The sequence below is a fragment of the Maylandia zebra genome, linkage group LG23 (assembly GCF_041146795.1).
Source record: "Maylandia zebra isolate NMK-2024a linkage group LG23, Mzebra_GT3a, whole genome shotgun sequence".
Lineage (NCBI taxonomy): Eukaryota > Metazoa > Chordata > Actinopteri > Cichliformes > Cichlidae > Maylandia > Maylandia zebra.
Window position 1 is genome coordinate 31,234,023 of NC_135188.1, and position 17,265 is coordinate 31,251,287.

The 17,265-nt window shown below is 38.4% G+C and overlaps 1 protein-coding gene and 1 long non-coding RNA gene across 2 annotated transcripts; one reads left to right on the forward strand and one right to left on the reverse strand.

Moving 5' to 3' along the window:
• Nucleotides 1–29: 29 nt before the first annotated feature.
• Nucleotides 30–978, reverse strand: LOC106675830 (uncharacterized). The gene is made up of 3 exons (XR_001342098.4): nt 806–978; nt 593–711; nt 30–503 (listed from the first exon to the last, which is right to left on the reverse strand). It is a non-coding gene; the product is annotated as an uncharacterized LOC106675830 (long non-coding RNA).
• Nucleotides 979–7,379: 6,401 nt separating this feature from the next.
• On the forward strand, nt 7,380–12,300 carry LOC106675827 (B- and T-lymphocyte attenuator). The gene is made up of 6 exons (XM_076880225.1): nt 7,380–7,443; nt 10,365–10,685; nt 10,825–10,866; nt 10,944–11,069; nt 11,144–11,178; nt 11,258–12,300. The coding sequence occupies exons 2-6, from the start codon at nt 10,388–10,390 to the stop codon at nt 11,360–11,362; spliced, it is 606 nt and encodes a 201-aa protein (XP_076736340.1). The 5' UTR covers nt 7,380–7,443; nt 10,365–10,387; the 3' UTR covers nt 11,363–12,300.
• The last annotated feature ends 4,965 nt before the right edge of the window (nt 12,301–17,265 follow it).

Below are 17,265 nucleotides of genomic sequence, written 5' to 3' on the forward strand. Positions count from 1 at the left end.
CTCATCCTGTTTTTCCTGTAAAGAAATGAATTTAAAAAATCTACGCTTTTGTTTTAATCTGATTAATACCCAAAGTTTCAAGTGGTATATATAGACTGAGTGTTTCTGCCTTCAAACCATAAACTCTGGTACTCTGGTAACTCTGGTATGCATCCGAAGACACTCCTAATCAGAAGCAGGAAGTAAAGTCAACCACATATCATGCACTGTCACATGCAGAGCACATACAGTTTTTACACAAGTTCACAGCTGGTTCCTTAAATGTCTGCCATGAAACATTACTCTGTTAGGTTAGCTGGATTACACAGATGGATTACGTGGCAGAAACACACACGGACGCAGAATAGTTTGTGATGCAAGTTTTTATATACACGAGTAAGGGGGAATATTTACAAGGGAAAGGGCTATATACAGTGATAAATAAAAATGTGCCAGCAGGAAAACACCGAGGCGATGAGATGGAGCCGAAGCATACAGGTAGGTAGCAGACGCACCGGAGCTACCTGACAACAGGGAACAAAACAGGGTTTATGGCATACCGTTGATAGCCGAACGTTAAACACAAGTGGACGGAGAGAGTTGGAGAGCTTACTTGACCACCCCAAACCACAGCCGCTGCGGTGATCGCCGCCTGATGGTACGTAGCACTCCGTCGCGGATCCAGAATAGCCAACACAAAATCCTAGGTAGGCGGGCAGGCGATGGAACAGGCTAAGACAAAGAAAAGTAGGCGAAACGTGGATCCTTTAAAACATACAGCTCCACAGCGTAAAATCAACAGATGCAGCCTGTGCTAACTCGTTACCACTTGTGACAGCGATAATACTCCGACACCAGACGTCCGTGACTCTGCTCCCTAAAAGCGCTCACTGATGACGTCCGATGCGTCGCAGGTGTGTTGGAATGCCATCAAGCCCCGCCTCGCCTACCTATAACCAAAAGGAAAACAAAACCCAAACAACAACAGTACACCTACCCACCACCTCCTAACATACTCGTGCAGGACCATCCTTTATTCGCTGATCTTCACAGTCCTCATCCTCACTTCAGATGCTGAGATTAAGTGATTCTTATTCATTTTAAATGCTCTATTTCAGTCTGAACACGTCTTTGTTTCTCTGTTCACGGCTGAGTTTAAATATTTTTGCTGTTACAGTTCAAACATTGTGGAAATCAGCTGTAAAAGGTTTAAAATATCCTTTACCTTTTGCTATACACAATAATCCAAAGCAGGCAACTAATATTTTTTCATAGTAATTTACAGGTTATGCTGAAAGGCTTGACCGCGCAGCCTTCAAACCTTCCGCCTTCAAAGAAAGCCTCAACATGAAGGACAAAACAAGACGCAGTGAAATGGTCTTTGATGCTATGCTGGAGATTTTCGTTGAGTTCATACATGTGGACGATCTTTAGAGGTTTTCTGGATATGTTAGTATTACTAAAACAATACCATCCACTTACTATGCTAATCTTGAATCAATATAATTTTTTTCTATAACTTTTCTGTCATTACAGAATCTCACGAAATGTCACAGTGTAGCTGTTTCACCTCATATTTAGCTTCTTTTTTTGAACATTGTGATCCAATCATAAAGACACCCAGCCTCTAATATTTAAAAATTTGAACACTAGTTAAGATTACTTTAGTAATTTTGGTAAATGGGGTGCACAGTCATTTCTAATCTGTAGCTAACAACATTAAAGGAAAACTGAAAATTCATCAGATCTCAATGGGAAATATGTGGACTGGGTAACGTGTTAGGAATGAAAGGATGCCACATTGTGTAATGAAGATGACGATTATCGACCTACAAAGGCCGAATTCAAAGACAGATTGAAAATCCAATTAAAAAACCATTTGCTTCAGACCTAGTCCATTTTAGCAAACTGTCACTGCAGCAACTCAAAATGGTACTCAGCAGTTTGTGTGACCCCCACGTGCTTGTATGCATACCGGACAGTGCTGAGGGTGAAGCTGCTCTCATCTGTCAAAAACACAGGTCACCAGTGGTGGACCGGCTTATACTCATATTATCACAGAAAAAAACCTCACAGCTATTTTTTAAACTCCTCTGAAGCTTCTGATTTTATGTTCTGCCTCTCAAATGGAACAAAGTGAAAAGCAAAATCATCTCTTAAAGGTTTTCTACAGGACAGTTATGATAGGTGCTGTCCTGAAAACACAGAAGTTTAAACTTCCAGTTTTTCTGTCATATGATAAACGGCTCCGGGACACCTGCTGGTGGATCTTGTAGTGAGACCGTGAGCTCAGTATTTAAGAGCAGTGGAATATCTGACAGTAAAAGGTAGACATGAATTTAATACACATGGCTTTAGGTTCCCCTTTGTGTTAGGACGGGTTCACTCACAGTTTGCTGAACTGCTGGAGTTCATGCAAATTACTTTTCCACTGAACATCAAATAAATGTCACAAAGTGATTTTTCTTTTTAATCTTTTTTCCCCCCATTCTTACTGTTTGTCATACCTCATGTTTACTTCTATTTTGATCTTATTGTTGCAATATGATGGATATGTTTATATATTTATTAGTCTTCAATTAAACAGTCTTTATATACATGTATTGTCTAAACACCTTTGATCAGTCTCTTGTGTAATATATTGCTTTATGTTCTAATTAAATTAAAATTAACATCAAACATTTCTTAATTTCTAATTGTTCTTCTTTATGTGTTTGGTATAATTTCTCTTCTGCAGGTGACTCTGACTGTTCTACAACACAGTTTATAATGCATCAGCTGGACATCAACTTAGGATTAATTGCCCAGTATTTTTTTGCAATGATTCACCAACAACAGTCACCTGGTATAAAGTTGAGGAAGCTATTGTCCCCGTCAATGTCAGCGGAGACAGTCACATTAAAACAGAGTGGAAACCTTTAAACAAATCAGTATGGATCTTCTATTTGATCTTCCAGAACATTCTCAGACATGACTCTGGTCAGTATCAGTGTCAAAGTGGAGGGAATATGGGTCATCCCATCACTGTCAATGTCTATGGTGAGTGTGGATTTTTCACTAATTATACTTCTCTAAGAAACCTTCACTCACACTGAACGGTGGACTTTTTCTGAATCTCATGATATTTTTGTGTTGTTCAGACCTCAGACAGCTTCTCTGTTTTGTTTTTTTTTACAGATCATGCTGAAATTACCACTATTACACAGAATAATGTCAGAGGTAAGAAAGATTTTATATAATTTGTGTTTTTGTAGCTTTATTAAATCCAAACTGACTGAAACCTGTTTTTCTTGCAGTCAGCACAACTTCTGCTCCTGAAAATACAGAAACCTTGTTGCTGTACGTGTACTCTGCTGCTGGGATCGCCACATTCGTCATCATAGTCATAATCATATCTGTCATATCAATGCGAGGCTGTAAAGGTGAGCTGTTCTCTCGCCTCTTCAAAATAAAACATCACCAGACATACTGAATACTAAACATGTAAACTGTCCATCCTGCAGGGAAGCCAAAGAAAGACAGTCAAGCTGAAAATCAGGTAAGATATAAAATATTTCAAGCTTATCACATTTTTTCATCAATAGTTTTCCCCACAAACATTTTTGGATGTTTACAGCAGGTGGAGATCCCCATGGTGGATCAGTTCTTTTCAAAAGTCATCTTTGAGCACTTGGAAAGAGGAGGCCCCTCTGCTCTGCAATCTCGGAGATGTAACAAGGGAAGAACACCATCAATGCAACACATTGAGATGACATTATCAAGAGATAATGAGAAGGCATATTGACCAATCCGCGTGGGCAGAGAGACAGAGGAACAGATCTGTTGTGTATGCTGCTCTCAACCACGAGCTGTACAATTAGCAGGTGATGCAAAGATTCTCTTGAAGTGCAAAATACAACCTGTAAACCATAAGCAGTCATCTCCAGGGCTGAAAAAAGATGTCCAAGTGCCAAAGCCTGCAGATCCTTAAATGTTTACTTGAGGCTGTGTCCAAAAGCCAGTCCTTATAGATAAAATGATGATACAAGAGAATGCTTCTGTTTTTTTGGCTAATTTCCCAGTTTATTTCATTAGCTTGTCATGATCCTGGAGTTTTCGATCCAGCCTTTTCAGTTTTTCTATTTTCATTTTCTGTTATTTTTAATTTTTCTGTCTGACTCTTGTTGTAGTCGTATTTTGGTTTTGTATCTGTATTAGTTATTGTCAAAGGAGCTTGCAAAGAAAAGCGTCTGGACTTCTTTAAGTTACTTGAAGACGTTTCACCTCTCATCCGAGAAGCTTCTTCAGTTCTGAAGAAGGGTTAGGGTTAGGGTTAGTTCTGAAGAAGCTTCTCGGATGAGAGGTGAAACGTCTTCAAGTAACTTAAAGAAGTCCAGACGCTTTTCTTTGCAAGCTCCTTTGACTACGATGACCTGGATGACTGAGAACGTTCACACACAGCAAAATCTCCAGTGTTAAATTAACACTGGAGAGTGTCTATATGGGCCCACACCTCTGAGTGTTAAACACTGTTGAGTGTTAAATTAACACTTTTGACAGTGTTATATGTTTAAAAGTAACCTAGTCAGTTTTGAAGATTAACAATGGCTAACACTGATCAGTGCTGATTTTCTAACACTGGAATATTTCTAACATTTTGAGTTATTTTCCAGTGTTAGAAAATCAGCACTGCTGTGCAGATGTATTAGTTATTCTTTGTTGTAGTTTTTTTTAAATCAGTAGCCTCAGGTCTTTTTACTTGTAGTTTCTGTCTTCTGTCCATGGTTTTAGCTTGTTTGTATTCTCTTGCATATTTCAGGTTTTGTTCGTCCCCATGTTTGCCCGTATCTTGTTTATTCTCCTTTACAGTGTTAGATGTTCCTTTAATTTGCTGGTCTTGCATGTGTTGTGTTCAGTTTTGCTTTTGACTCTGTTCAACTGTCTCCACTTCCCCTAATTGCCCTTCTTTGTATATAAAGCTGCTGTCTTCTCTTGTCCTTTGTCAGTGTCTGTTCTATCCTGGTATTGCTAGCCTTAGTATGTTTTCTAGGTTCTGGTTTCATTAAGTTTATTGTTTTCATTTTTATTATTTTGTACTTGTTTTAAGTTTTGTACAGCTAACAATAAATGACTTGCTTTCAGTTCCATTCAGTCTGCCTCTTCACTCCTAACATTAAACTCCTTGAAACAGCTTTTGGATAAGTTTCTTTTAAATCTTATTAAGGGTTAACGTGTGTGCTGTTTTTTAATGTTTAGCTTTCAGCTTCAGCAGCAGACACTCTAAGGTAGGGGTCTCCAACCTTTTTCCCCTCTGAGAGCTACTCATCCTTTCAAATGTTTCATTTCAACACAAACCAACCGAATAAGCTTGTTTTTCCTGAACATTTACAAAAATGTTGGTATCCACAACTTAAAAGTTGCATTAACATCACAAAAATATTTAGTTCACTTGCAAGTGCATGTTTTATGTCTGTATACACTACAAATAAATGTATCTCGCACTACTAAATTAAAACAATGCTGTCAAAACAAAACAATGCAATTACAAATACACAGATATTATTTATTCAATTATGATTTCGTTACATGTGCTTGTTTCATTTCTCAAAAGCATTCACACTAAATATGTTTTTATCTTTGCCTTGTATCTGTAGGTTCAGGCGGTTAATTTTCTCTCTCAGTCACATCTGTCAGGAAACCAAGATCAAGCAGCAACTCAGGTAATATCAGATAATAGTGTGGTATCCTCCTTCCTCACTTCCATAAAAGCCTCGGTTTCACCGATCAATGAAAGAAAGCATTTCAGTATCTAACCCGACTTAACCGTCTAATTCTGTGTGGAGGAGGAGATCCCTATACTTGGCAGAGCGTTCCTCCAGGAACAACTTGAAGCTTTGGTGTTGCTTTGCCTTTGCTCGAATGGAGCTGATGACATTAACATTATTAACAACAGGCAGCATGACATGGTCAAATTCCATCAGGCATAGAGCCTGTTGGTAAGTGATGCAATGATAGTTTAGAAACTTAAGAAAGTCCGGGTCCAATTAAATCCTGAGTCACAGCAGGTGCTCCATCAGTTTTCACAGACACCAGGTTTTCAACAGGGATCTTTTTTTTCCTACAAAGTAGTCCTTCAGTGGTTGTAAATATCTGCTCCTCTACTTGTAGTTTTCAGTGGAAGTAAAAAAGTCACCAAACATCATCTGAATGAAAACAGCCAGCTGGGCTGTATCACTGGAGTCGACAGACTCAGCACACTGAATTTAAAATGATTTGCGCCTCTGCACGTCCAATTCCGGCAGTTTTAATGCATCTGCAGACAGTGCAGACATACTCCTTGCCAGTCACCTAATAACGTTTCAGCCATGCAGTCATAGTTTCCTTTACAATCCTGCCATCAGTGAAGGGCTTTTAGTGCTTCATTGAGTGATTTGCCACTTTCAACAAGGCCTCTGTCGCGGCATTGACCTTCTTCGTACTGCCCATCAAAACTGACTCATCAAGTTTGACAGCATTGCAACTGTTTGACACCTAATTGTCAAATAATCATTTGATAGAAAAACTATGAATTTGATTCCTCGTACATATAAGTTGGTTTGATGATTGACCAATCAAATTTGACTACACAAGTTTTGAAATGTATTTGAAAAGGAACAACATGTTGGAGGCTCCTGCTCTAAGAAGTATGCTGTCCAGATTTTCCAGAAAGTTCCTTTTATTTTAAGAATGTTTTTTTAAGTTAGCTAAAGGTACCATGCTATCTAGTGTCACAGGGATAAGCATTTTACTAATCAAGCTAGCCTAACTAAATGAGCTAGTCTGCCTAATCCTGTGAACTGAATATGGTCACACTCTGTTAAAAATACATAAATAAACAAACAAACAAACAACAAAACGGCACCTTTCAAAAAGTCAAGAATTCAAAACAACAGACCTCAAACCTGTGGGTGAGATCACAATGGCCAGTGTAGCTAGAGATGAAGATGTAAGGTGATTGTTGCCAACAAATGCAAAAGACTGAGACGTGAAAGAAGTATTTATATAGATGCACCACCTGCATGAAGGACTTTTAAAATGCATAAGTATAGAGTTAGCCAGAAATTAGCAAAAATAATAACACTCTGACAGAAAAAGACAGTCTCTTGATTTGTGTTTTTCTCTTGCAAATGGACTTTCTTACTAAAGGTTTTATCTCAGTGTGTTTTTCCTGTGTGCTGCTCCAATGTTGCCAGTGTTAGGTATATACTGGGTGCACCAGCCTCAAAAGCACAAACTTTAACACCAGTATGCATCTAAAGACCCCTGTAATCAGAAGCAGGAAGTGAAGTCAACCACATACAATGTACTGTCACATACAGAGCACAAACAGGTTTTAACCACGTAGACAGCTGGTTACTTAAATGTCTGCCATGAAACATTACTTGTGCAGGACCATCCTTTATTTGCTGATCTTCACAGTCCTCATCCTCACTCCGGATGCTCAGAGTAAGTGATTCTTATTCATTTTAAATAGCTCCATTTCAGTCTGAACACGTCTGCTTCTCTGTTCACGGCTGAGTTTAAAAATTTTACTGTTACAGATCGAAAATTGTGGAAATCAGCTGTAAAAGGTTTAAAATATCCTTTATCTTTTGCTATACACAAAAACCCAAAGCAGGCATCTAGTAGTTTTTATAGTAATTGAAAAGGACACGTTGAAAGGCTTGACCGCGCAGCCTTCAAACCTTCCGCCTTCAAAGAAAGCCTCAACATGAAGGACAAAACAAGACACTGTAAAATGGTCTTTGATGCTATGCTGGAGATTTTAGTTGAGTTCACACATGTGGACGATCTTTAGAGGTTTTCTGGATGTTTTAATATTCATCCATCCATCTATTCGCTTCTGCTTATCCCTTTTCAGGGTTGCGGGGGCTGGAACCCTGCCGACCTGGGGCGAGAGGCAGGGTGCACCCTGGACAGGTTGCCAGACTGCCGCAGGGCTAACACAGACACAGGCAACAATTTGCATTCACATTCACACCCGCTTTTAATAAAATACATTTTTAATTACTAAAACAATACCATCCACTTACTGTACCAATCTTGAATCAATATAAAATCTGAATATTTTTTCCTCAACTTTTCTGACATAACAGAAACTCATTAAACGTCACAATGCAGCTGTTTCACCTCATATTTAGTCTCTTTTTGTACATTTTGAGCGAATCATAAAAATACCCAGCCTTTAACGTTCAGAAATTTGAACATGAAACTTGTTTTAAAAGAAAGAATTGGTTCCAACTCAGACCCCAGAGCAGCAAAGTGTCAAACCACAGATGCGCCACAGATGACTTGCTTCCCTGAATTTACTGTGTGGTGGACACAAACCTGTGAAACATTTTCTGTGCACTAGTTAAGATTGGAGTGCATAGTCATTTCTAAACTATACAGCTAAAAACAAATTAAAGGAAAACTTTGAAAATGCAACAAATCTCAATGGGGAAAACTATGGACTGGGTAGTGTGTTAGGAATAACAAGGATGCCACATTTTGTACTGGAGATGAAAATTATCGACCTACAAAGGCTGAATTCAAAGTCAGACAAAAATTATGACTTCAGGCTAGTCCATTTTGGCAAACTGTTACTGTAGCAACTCAAAATAGTGCTTAGCGGTTTGTGTGACCCCCACCCCCCACATGTTTGAATGTATGCCAGACACCATCGGGGCATGCTCCTGAGGAAGGAATGGTGTCCTGGGGATCTGCACCCAGATCTGGACCAGGCCATCACTGAGTCCCTGGACAGTCTTAGGTGCAACCTGGTGGTGTAAGATGGACTGAAACATAATGTTACACAGGTGTTCTGTTGGATTTATGTCAGGTTGGTGTGGAGGCCAGTCAGTGGTGCAAATTCTTTCATCCTCTCATGTGCAAACTCTCGCCACATAAGGCCGGGTACTGTTGTTGACTAGGAGGAACCCAGGACCCACTGCACCAGTGTAGAATCTGATAGTGGGTGCAAGAATTTAACTCCCAGATTTAGTCATCGTTCCTTCCACCACTGACCCTCCACCAAACCATCTGTGAAAAACACAGGACATCAGTGGTGGACCTGCCTATACTGATATTCTCACAGGAAAAATCTCACAGCTCTTTTTTAAACTACTGTGAATCCTCAGGGTTTATCTTATTCTTCTCAACATAAAATTATTTGGTACAAAATGAAAAGCAAATGGTTTCTTAAAGGTTTTCTAGAGGACAGTAATGATACGTGCTGTCACAGAAGTTTAAACTTCCAGTTTTTCTGTCATATGATAAACGGCTCCGTGACACCTGCTGGTGGATCTTGTAGTGAGAGTGTGAGCTCAGTTTTTAAGAGCAGTGACATTAAATTAATACACATGGCTTTAGGTTTCCCTTTGTGTTAGGATGGGTTCACTCACAGTTTGCTGAACTGCTGGAGTTCATGCAAATTACTTTTCCTGTCACAGTTCTGGGTCATTTTGACCCAACATTTTCTTTTTCTTATATTTTGGTGTTTTTTTCTGTACTAGGATTTATGTTCTGATTCTTTAGTTGTGCTGTGTTCACTATCATTATTCTAGATTTAGTTCAGTCTGCATCATTGTTACTTGTTTCTTGTTTTACATTGAAAGTCCATGACTTATGTCAGTGAATTCACTTTTACGTCTCTTTGTCTCGTTTGCCCTAATTCCTCCCAGCTGTGTCTCCCTCCTGTTTCCCATTCCCTGATTACTCCCCTGGGTATATAAGCCCTGTGTTTTCCTTTAGTCTTTGTCATGTCATCAATGTTGCTACCCTCTAGCTGCTGTGTGATTGGCTCCTGTTTAGGTTCTCTGTTCCAATTCAGTCTGTAGAGTTTTGGATTTTGTTTTTGTTTTGGTGAGTTTAATTGATTGAGAGTTTTTTCCAGCAAAAAAGCTGGGTTTTGAATTTAAGTCCCGTCTCCAAGAGTCCTGCATTTTCGGTCCACCACTCCTGCTGCCTGCCTGCCAGCCACACAGCCTGTCATGACATCATCAAATAAATGTCACCCAGTGACACTTTTTATTCTAGATTTTTTTTTTTCCATTTTTGATGTCTGTCATACCTCATGTTTACTTCTCTTTTGATCTTATTGTTGCAAATTATACTTTTTCTTTCTTTTGTACAGTGAGTATTCATTATACTTTTAATATCTTTCTAGAAAGGTTATAGGAATGTGCACAATTTTTATTTCTGTTTATATATTTATTTGTTTTGTCCAATTAAACAGTCTTTATATAAATGTATTGTCTAAACACCTTTGATCAGTCTCTTGTGTAATATATTGTTTTATGTTCTTAATTAAATTAAAATTAACATCAAACGTTTCTTAATTTCTAATTGTTCTTCTTCATGTGTTTGGTATAATTTCTCTTCTGCAGGTGACTCTGACTGTTCTACAGAAATGAGAGTACGTCGCAACACAGTTTATAATGCATCAGCTGGACAACAACTTTGGATTAATTGCCAAGTATTTTTTTGCAATGATTCACCAACAACAGTCACCTGGTATAAAGTTGAGGAAGCTATTGTCCCCGTCAATGTCAGCGGAGACAGTCACATTAAAACAGAGTGGAAACCTTTAAACAAGTCAGCAGGGATCTTCTATTTGATGTTCCAGAACATTCTCAGACATGACTCTGGTCAGTATCAGTGTCAAGGTGGAGGGAGTATGGGTCATCCCATCACTGTCAATGTCTATGGTGAGTGTGGATTTTTCACCAATTATAATTCTCTAAGAAACCTTCACTCACACTGAACAGTGGACTTTTTCTGAATCTCATGATATTTTTGTGTTGTTCAGACCTCAGACAGCTTCTCTGTTGTTTTTTTTTTTTACAGATCATGCTGAAATTACCACTATTACACAGAATAATCTCACAGGTAAGAAAGGTTTTATATAATGTGTGTTGTTGTAGCTTTATTAAATCCAAACTGACTGAAAACTGTTTTTCTTTCAGTCAGCACGACTTCTGTTCCTGACAATACAGAAATCTTGTTGCTGTACGTGTACTCTGCTGCTGGGATCACCACATTCGTCATCATAGTCATAATCATATCTGTCATATCAATGCGAGGCTGTAAAGGTGAGCTGTTCTCTCTCCTCTTCAAAATAAAACATCACCAGACGTACTGAACATGTAAACTGTCCATCCTGCAGGGAAGCCAAAGAAAGACAGTCAAGTTGAAAATCAGGTAAGATATAAAATATTTCAAGCTTATCACATTTTTCCATCAATAATGTTAACCCACAAACATTTTTGAATGTTTAAAGCAGATGGAGATCCCCATGGTGGATCAATTCTTTTCAAAAGTCATCTTCAAGCACTTGGAAAGAGGAAAGAGGAAGACCCTCTGCTCTGCGATCTCGGAGATGTAACAAGGACACCATCATCGTAACTCAATGAGCTGACATTATCAAGATATGGTGAACAGGCATATTGACCAAGGAGGGCAATATGCCTGCTCGAGGAGGAGAGCAGCTATGTTGTGTTTGCTGCTCCCAACCACAAGCTGTACAATTAGCAGGTGATGCAAAGATTTACTTGAAGTGTAAAATACAACCTGTAAACCATAAGCAGTCATCTCCAGGGCTGAAAAATGATGTCCAAGTGCCAAAGCCTGCAATTCTTTAAATGTCCACTTGAGGCGGTCTCAAAGTTTACAGCAGAAATAAACATGGTTACAGGATGGTACAAGAAAATGGTTTTGGTCTCTGTGGCTAATTTCCCAGTTTATTTCATTAGCTTGTCAGAATCCTGGAGTTTTCGATCCAGCCTTTTCAGTTTTTCTACTTTCAATTTCTGTCATTTTTATTTTTTCTGTCTGACTTCTAGTCATATAATTAAACAATTTTTTTTTTAATCTCTATTAGTTATTTCTTGTTGATTTTGTTATATAGCCTAAGGCTTTTTTTCTTGAAGTTTCTGTCTTCTGTTCCTTATTTTAGTTTTTTTCGTCCCCATGTTTGTCCATATCTTGTTTATTCTCCATCATATTGTTAGATGTTCCTTTAATTACCTACTTCCTGTTTTATTTTGCTAGTCTTGCATGTGTTGTGTTCAGTTTTGCTTTTGACTTTGTTCAACTGTCTCATCCTCCCCATCTCCCCCCATCTGTCCACTTCCCCTAATTGCCCTTCTTTGCACATAAAGTTGCTCTCTCTCCTTGTCCTTTGTCAGTGTCTGTTCTATCCTACTATTGTTAGCCTTAGTATGTTTTCTAGTTTTTGGTTCATTGTCCATTTTTATTATTTTGTACTTGTTTTAAGTTTTGTACAACCTGCTTTCAGTCCACAATAAATGGCTTGCATTCAAATTCAAATTCAAATTTGATTTGTCACATACACAGTCATACACAGTACGATATGCAGTGAAATGCTTAGACAACTGCTCGTGACCTAAAGAAAAAAAGAAAAGGCTATGAATAAGATAGGAAATAAATATGAAAATTAAAAAGGGTAAATTTAACTAGGAAGGAATAAAGTAAAATATGAAAATAAAAGTTAAAAATGAAATAACTGTACAACACAAATTAGAATGAAGGGTAAATTTAACTGGGAAAGAATAAGATAAAAAATATAAATTAAAGTTGACAATAAAATAACTGTACAACAAAATACACAATACACAGTATAGAAATATATAAGAATGTATGAAGGAATATAAATATATATATACACAATAACAGCAGCCGTTACATTAAGTGTGCATCTGATTCACTCCTCATATTAAACACCTTGAAACAGCTGGATAAGTTTCTTTTAAATCTTATTAAGGGTTAACATGTGTGCTGGTTTTAATGGTTAGCTTTTAGCTTTACCAACAGATACTCTAAGGCAGGGATCCCCAACCCCCCCGAGAGCTACTCATGCTTTCTAATATTTCATACCTAATTTCAACTCAAACAACCCAAAAAGCTTGTTTGTCCTGAATATTTACAAAATGATGTTGTCCACAACTTACATTTTGCATTAACACATCAAAAAAATATTTAGTTCACTTGCAAGTGTCAGGGCTGACTGAATGGACTCCTACGAAGACTTGGAATCAAAGCAGAAAACAGTCTTTATCTACACAAAGCACCATGTGAACTATATACAACGTGAGGGGACAGACAGGGCTCCAGGGATCCCCAGCAGATGGAGGGAAGAAACACACTCTCCACATTTGCTCTTTGATCCTCACTCCATTCACTCCACACGCTCCACTTCCTCGCTCAGTCGCTCCATTTCCGCACTCCGAATCTCCTCACGCAAACTGGCTTCACTCCAAAGACACAAGCGCAGTCATTCAGGAAACACAGGAGCAGGTCCAGGGAAATGAGAGAATTACTGCTAAGAACACCAGGGAACTCACTAAGCTGGGTTTCACTAACCAGGGGCGAATCTAAAGAAATTTTCTTAGGGTGGCATGAGAATGGCATGGAAATCAAATGGGGTGGCAAAATCAAAGCCTTTTTAAAAACACATATGCAGGTGTTACATATGGTTAAAATGACTAAAATCCAGTAAATATACACGTTTCATATAAATATAGTCTATAACTTAATTATTTCTGTAGCCCACATAATTAAACACTTTAGTTAAATAACACATTTGAATGCTGATTTAATCTACTGTATAGCCTGTATAATAAATAAATATGTAGCCCAGTAACTATAAAATCCAGAAAGCTACAAACCACGGGGTGGTTCATTTACAAACACAAGTCTAATTTAAGTTGAACTGTTTTTTGTTAGAAAAAAATCTAATTGTTACATGCTTAAATTTACACTGTCGTGAACAAAAGGTTAAACCTAGTTTTTCATGATTTGTTGGGTTACCCCTCTGAGGTCCAAAATATAATTGGCCTTTTTTGACTACTTTTAACCTAGTGCTAGTAGCCCTGTTGCTAATGAGAGTCAGTAACGGTCCAGTGATGAGACCGTAGACTGCCAGGTAATGAGCCTCAGGTGTGTGATTACAGCCAGGTGCGTAGGCCAATGGCGGGAGCCTGAGATGAGCTCTGCCCAGGCAGTCAGGAGACAGAGGAATAGGGAGGAAGAGTGAGAGCAGGAACAAAATCAAAACAAAAAAACATGTAGCCTCACTGAGTCAGCTGGGTAGACACAGGGACACTGCACCAAGTGCATGTTGTATGTCTGTATACACTGCAAAGACATGTATCTCACACTAAATTAAAACAGTGCAGATACAAAGATATTACTTATTCATTCATATCCCTGTTTCACTTCTCAAGAGTTTTTTTTTTAAATCTCTGCCTTGTAACTGTAGGTTACAACTGTCAGGGAAGCAAGATCAAGAAGCAACCCTTCATCAGATTATAGTGTGGTATCCTCCTCCCTCATTTTCCAGATGAATGAAAGAAAGCACTTTGGTATCTTACCTCGACTTAACCATCTGACTTCAGTATAGAGGAGGACATCCCCATACTCGGCAGAGCGTTCCTCCAGTAACAACCTGAAGCTTCGGTGTTGCTTTGCCTTTGCCCAAATGGAGCTGATGACATTAACATTATTAACAACAGGCAGCACGACATGGTCAAATTCCATAACTTTTGGGCATACCCATATGGAAAAGAAATAGTAAAAACTTATATGTGATTACTCATTAAAGTGGCCACTTTCATGAGTAAATCATATAAGGCTTACATGATTTACTCATGAAAGTAAAGTACTTTCATGAGTAAATCACTCATGAAAGTACTTTACTTTCATATATTGTTTTAGTAAGTATCCAAAACATACAAGTTTCATTATATAATTTTTCAAGGGATTTTATATCTGTTTTCATACTTATATGCTTTTCATACAAGTTTCACCCAAGACAGATACAAACTTTATAAGATTTATATATATCTTTTCCATATGGGTATAGCCTGTTGGTAAGTGATGCAATGACAGTTTAGAAACTAAACTCCTGAGTAACAACCTGCCACAGCAGTTGTCACAGACACAAGCTTTTCAACAGGCATTTTTTCTTTGTTTTGCAAAGTAGTCTTTCAGTAATTGTAAATATCTGCTGCTCTGCCTGTAGTTTTCAGTTGAAGTAAAAAAGTCACCAAACACCATCTGATTGACAACAGCCAGCTGACTCCGCACACTGAATTAAAAATGATTTGCACCTATGCATGTCCAATTCCAGCTGTTATAATGCATCTGCAGACATTGCAGACATTCTCCTTGCCACAATATTTGCACCAAGTACACTGGCAATAGCAGACAAAATTTCTTTAGTACTTTTACGGTCACTGGATAAAGGCTACGTCTAATGCGTTTTCCTTTGAAAACGCTTTGTTTTCTCTCTTCGGTTTGGCCTCCCGTCCACACTGCGATGGCGTTTTCCCCAAGGAAAAACACAGCGTTTTGAAAATGCTTTCAAAAACACATAGATTTCAAAACGGAGCTGTCCCGTCGCAGTGTGGACAATCAAAAAGGCAGACTTTCTAAAATGTTGACACATTTTAATCATGTGATGCAGTCATGTGACCAATTAAACAAAGAGGGCATTGTACAGCAGTTGTTTTGATTGCTCTCAATTCTGACAGCCCTACAAAAAGATTAATATCAGTTTGTACATGCTCCAGATAGCTTTTCTTCAAATTCTTTAATTCTCACTCGCTTTTGCTCATGTGTAGGACTTGAACGTAAGCGTTTTGGGCCCTTTCAATGTGGACGCACAACTCTGTGAAAACGACTGAATGTGGACGCGGAGCATTTTCAGATGAAAACGCCGTTTTCAAATCTATCCAGGCTAGTGTGGACATAGCTAACATTTCATAGCCTCTTTTACAATCCTGCCATTTGTTAAAATATGTTCATTTAGTCATGAGCTGCTGTAACATGAAACAAGTGGCTGAATTGGCACCTCAACATACACTCAAGTTCTTTAAAAACTTGCTAATGAACTACTAATTTTATTCAGGTGTGTGGCAGCAGGGACCCATGGAAAAGTTTCAGGACACCAGCCCCCGAGGACCTGACTTTGACACCTGTGCTCTACGCCCTAGTTCAGTTGACAGATGTATTTACATAGATGCGCCACCTGCATGAAGGACTTCTAAAATGCATTAATAAATAGGTTTTGCAGGAGGTTAAAAAATATTATCCACGCTAATAGAAGACATTCTGTTGAATTGTTGATTTGCTAAAATGCTTGTGTGTTTTTTCTTTTGCAAATTGTTGTTATTTCCAAAATTTTGTATCGGCCTTATTCCTGTGTGCTGCAGAGCTCCAGTGTTGCTACAAAATGATGTTAAACAGCTGCACAATTGTTCTGTTGGCATGTTAGTTCATTACCAAGAATGTGGGTGCTGTTATTTTCAGCCAATGCTATGCACACAATCATCCTGCCATTAATGCTCACTGGTTTATCAAATGTTTATTAACCTGCTACTAAAATTAGTCTCAGTGGTGTCAGTGCACATCCATGACATCCGTACTGTTGTGAAACCACACCTCTGATAACAGTTATTGTTTAATGTCTTACACACTGTCTGTACCATATCAGCTATCCACTCACTTTCCAACTACATTAATGTAGTTGCAAAGGTCAAGGCCAGAGATCACCTGGCCTGGAAATGCATTGTTGACCAAGATGGAAACCCTACGGTACACACAGCAATGTATTGGCTTTGTGGACAACCTCTCCTGTCAACCGCCGGCTAGGGACAAAAGAAAGAAGAAAGAACTACATTGTTGACTGATGAGCTCCTGTAGTTTTAGTGATTCATTTGGAAGTTTAGGATGTAATATTAGTCATTTTGTGCAATTAAATAATACTGATTTTTCTAGATCATGATAATGAATTATTCTCATACTGTGTTCGTGTAAAGCACTAAAGTAAAAAAAAAAAAAACCCTGAAAAATACACCAAGGTGTGTTGGTGCTGTACATACTGGGTGTAACACTATTATGCATCCGAAGACCCCTGTAATCAGAAACAGGAAGTGAAGTCAACCATATATCATGCACTGTCACATACAGAGCACATACAGGTTTTACACAAGTACACAGCTGGTTCCTTAAATGTCTGCCATGAAACATTACTTGTGCTGGACCATCCTCTATTTGCTGATCTTCCCAGTCCTCATTATCACTCCGGATGCTCAGAGTAAGTGATTCTTACTAACTTTAAATGGCTCTATTTCAGTCTGAACCCTACTGAGTTTAATATTTGCACTGTTACAGGTGCAAAATGCAGAAAACAGCTACAAAATTGTAAATATCCTTTACTGTTTACCTTAAATGTTAATTCAGTGCACGCGTCTAGTATTTTTTTTA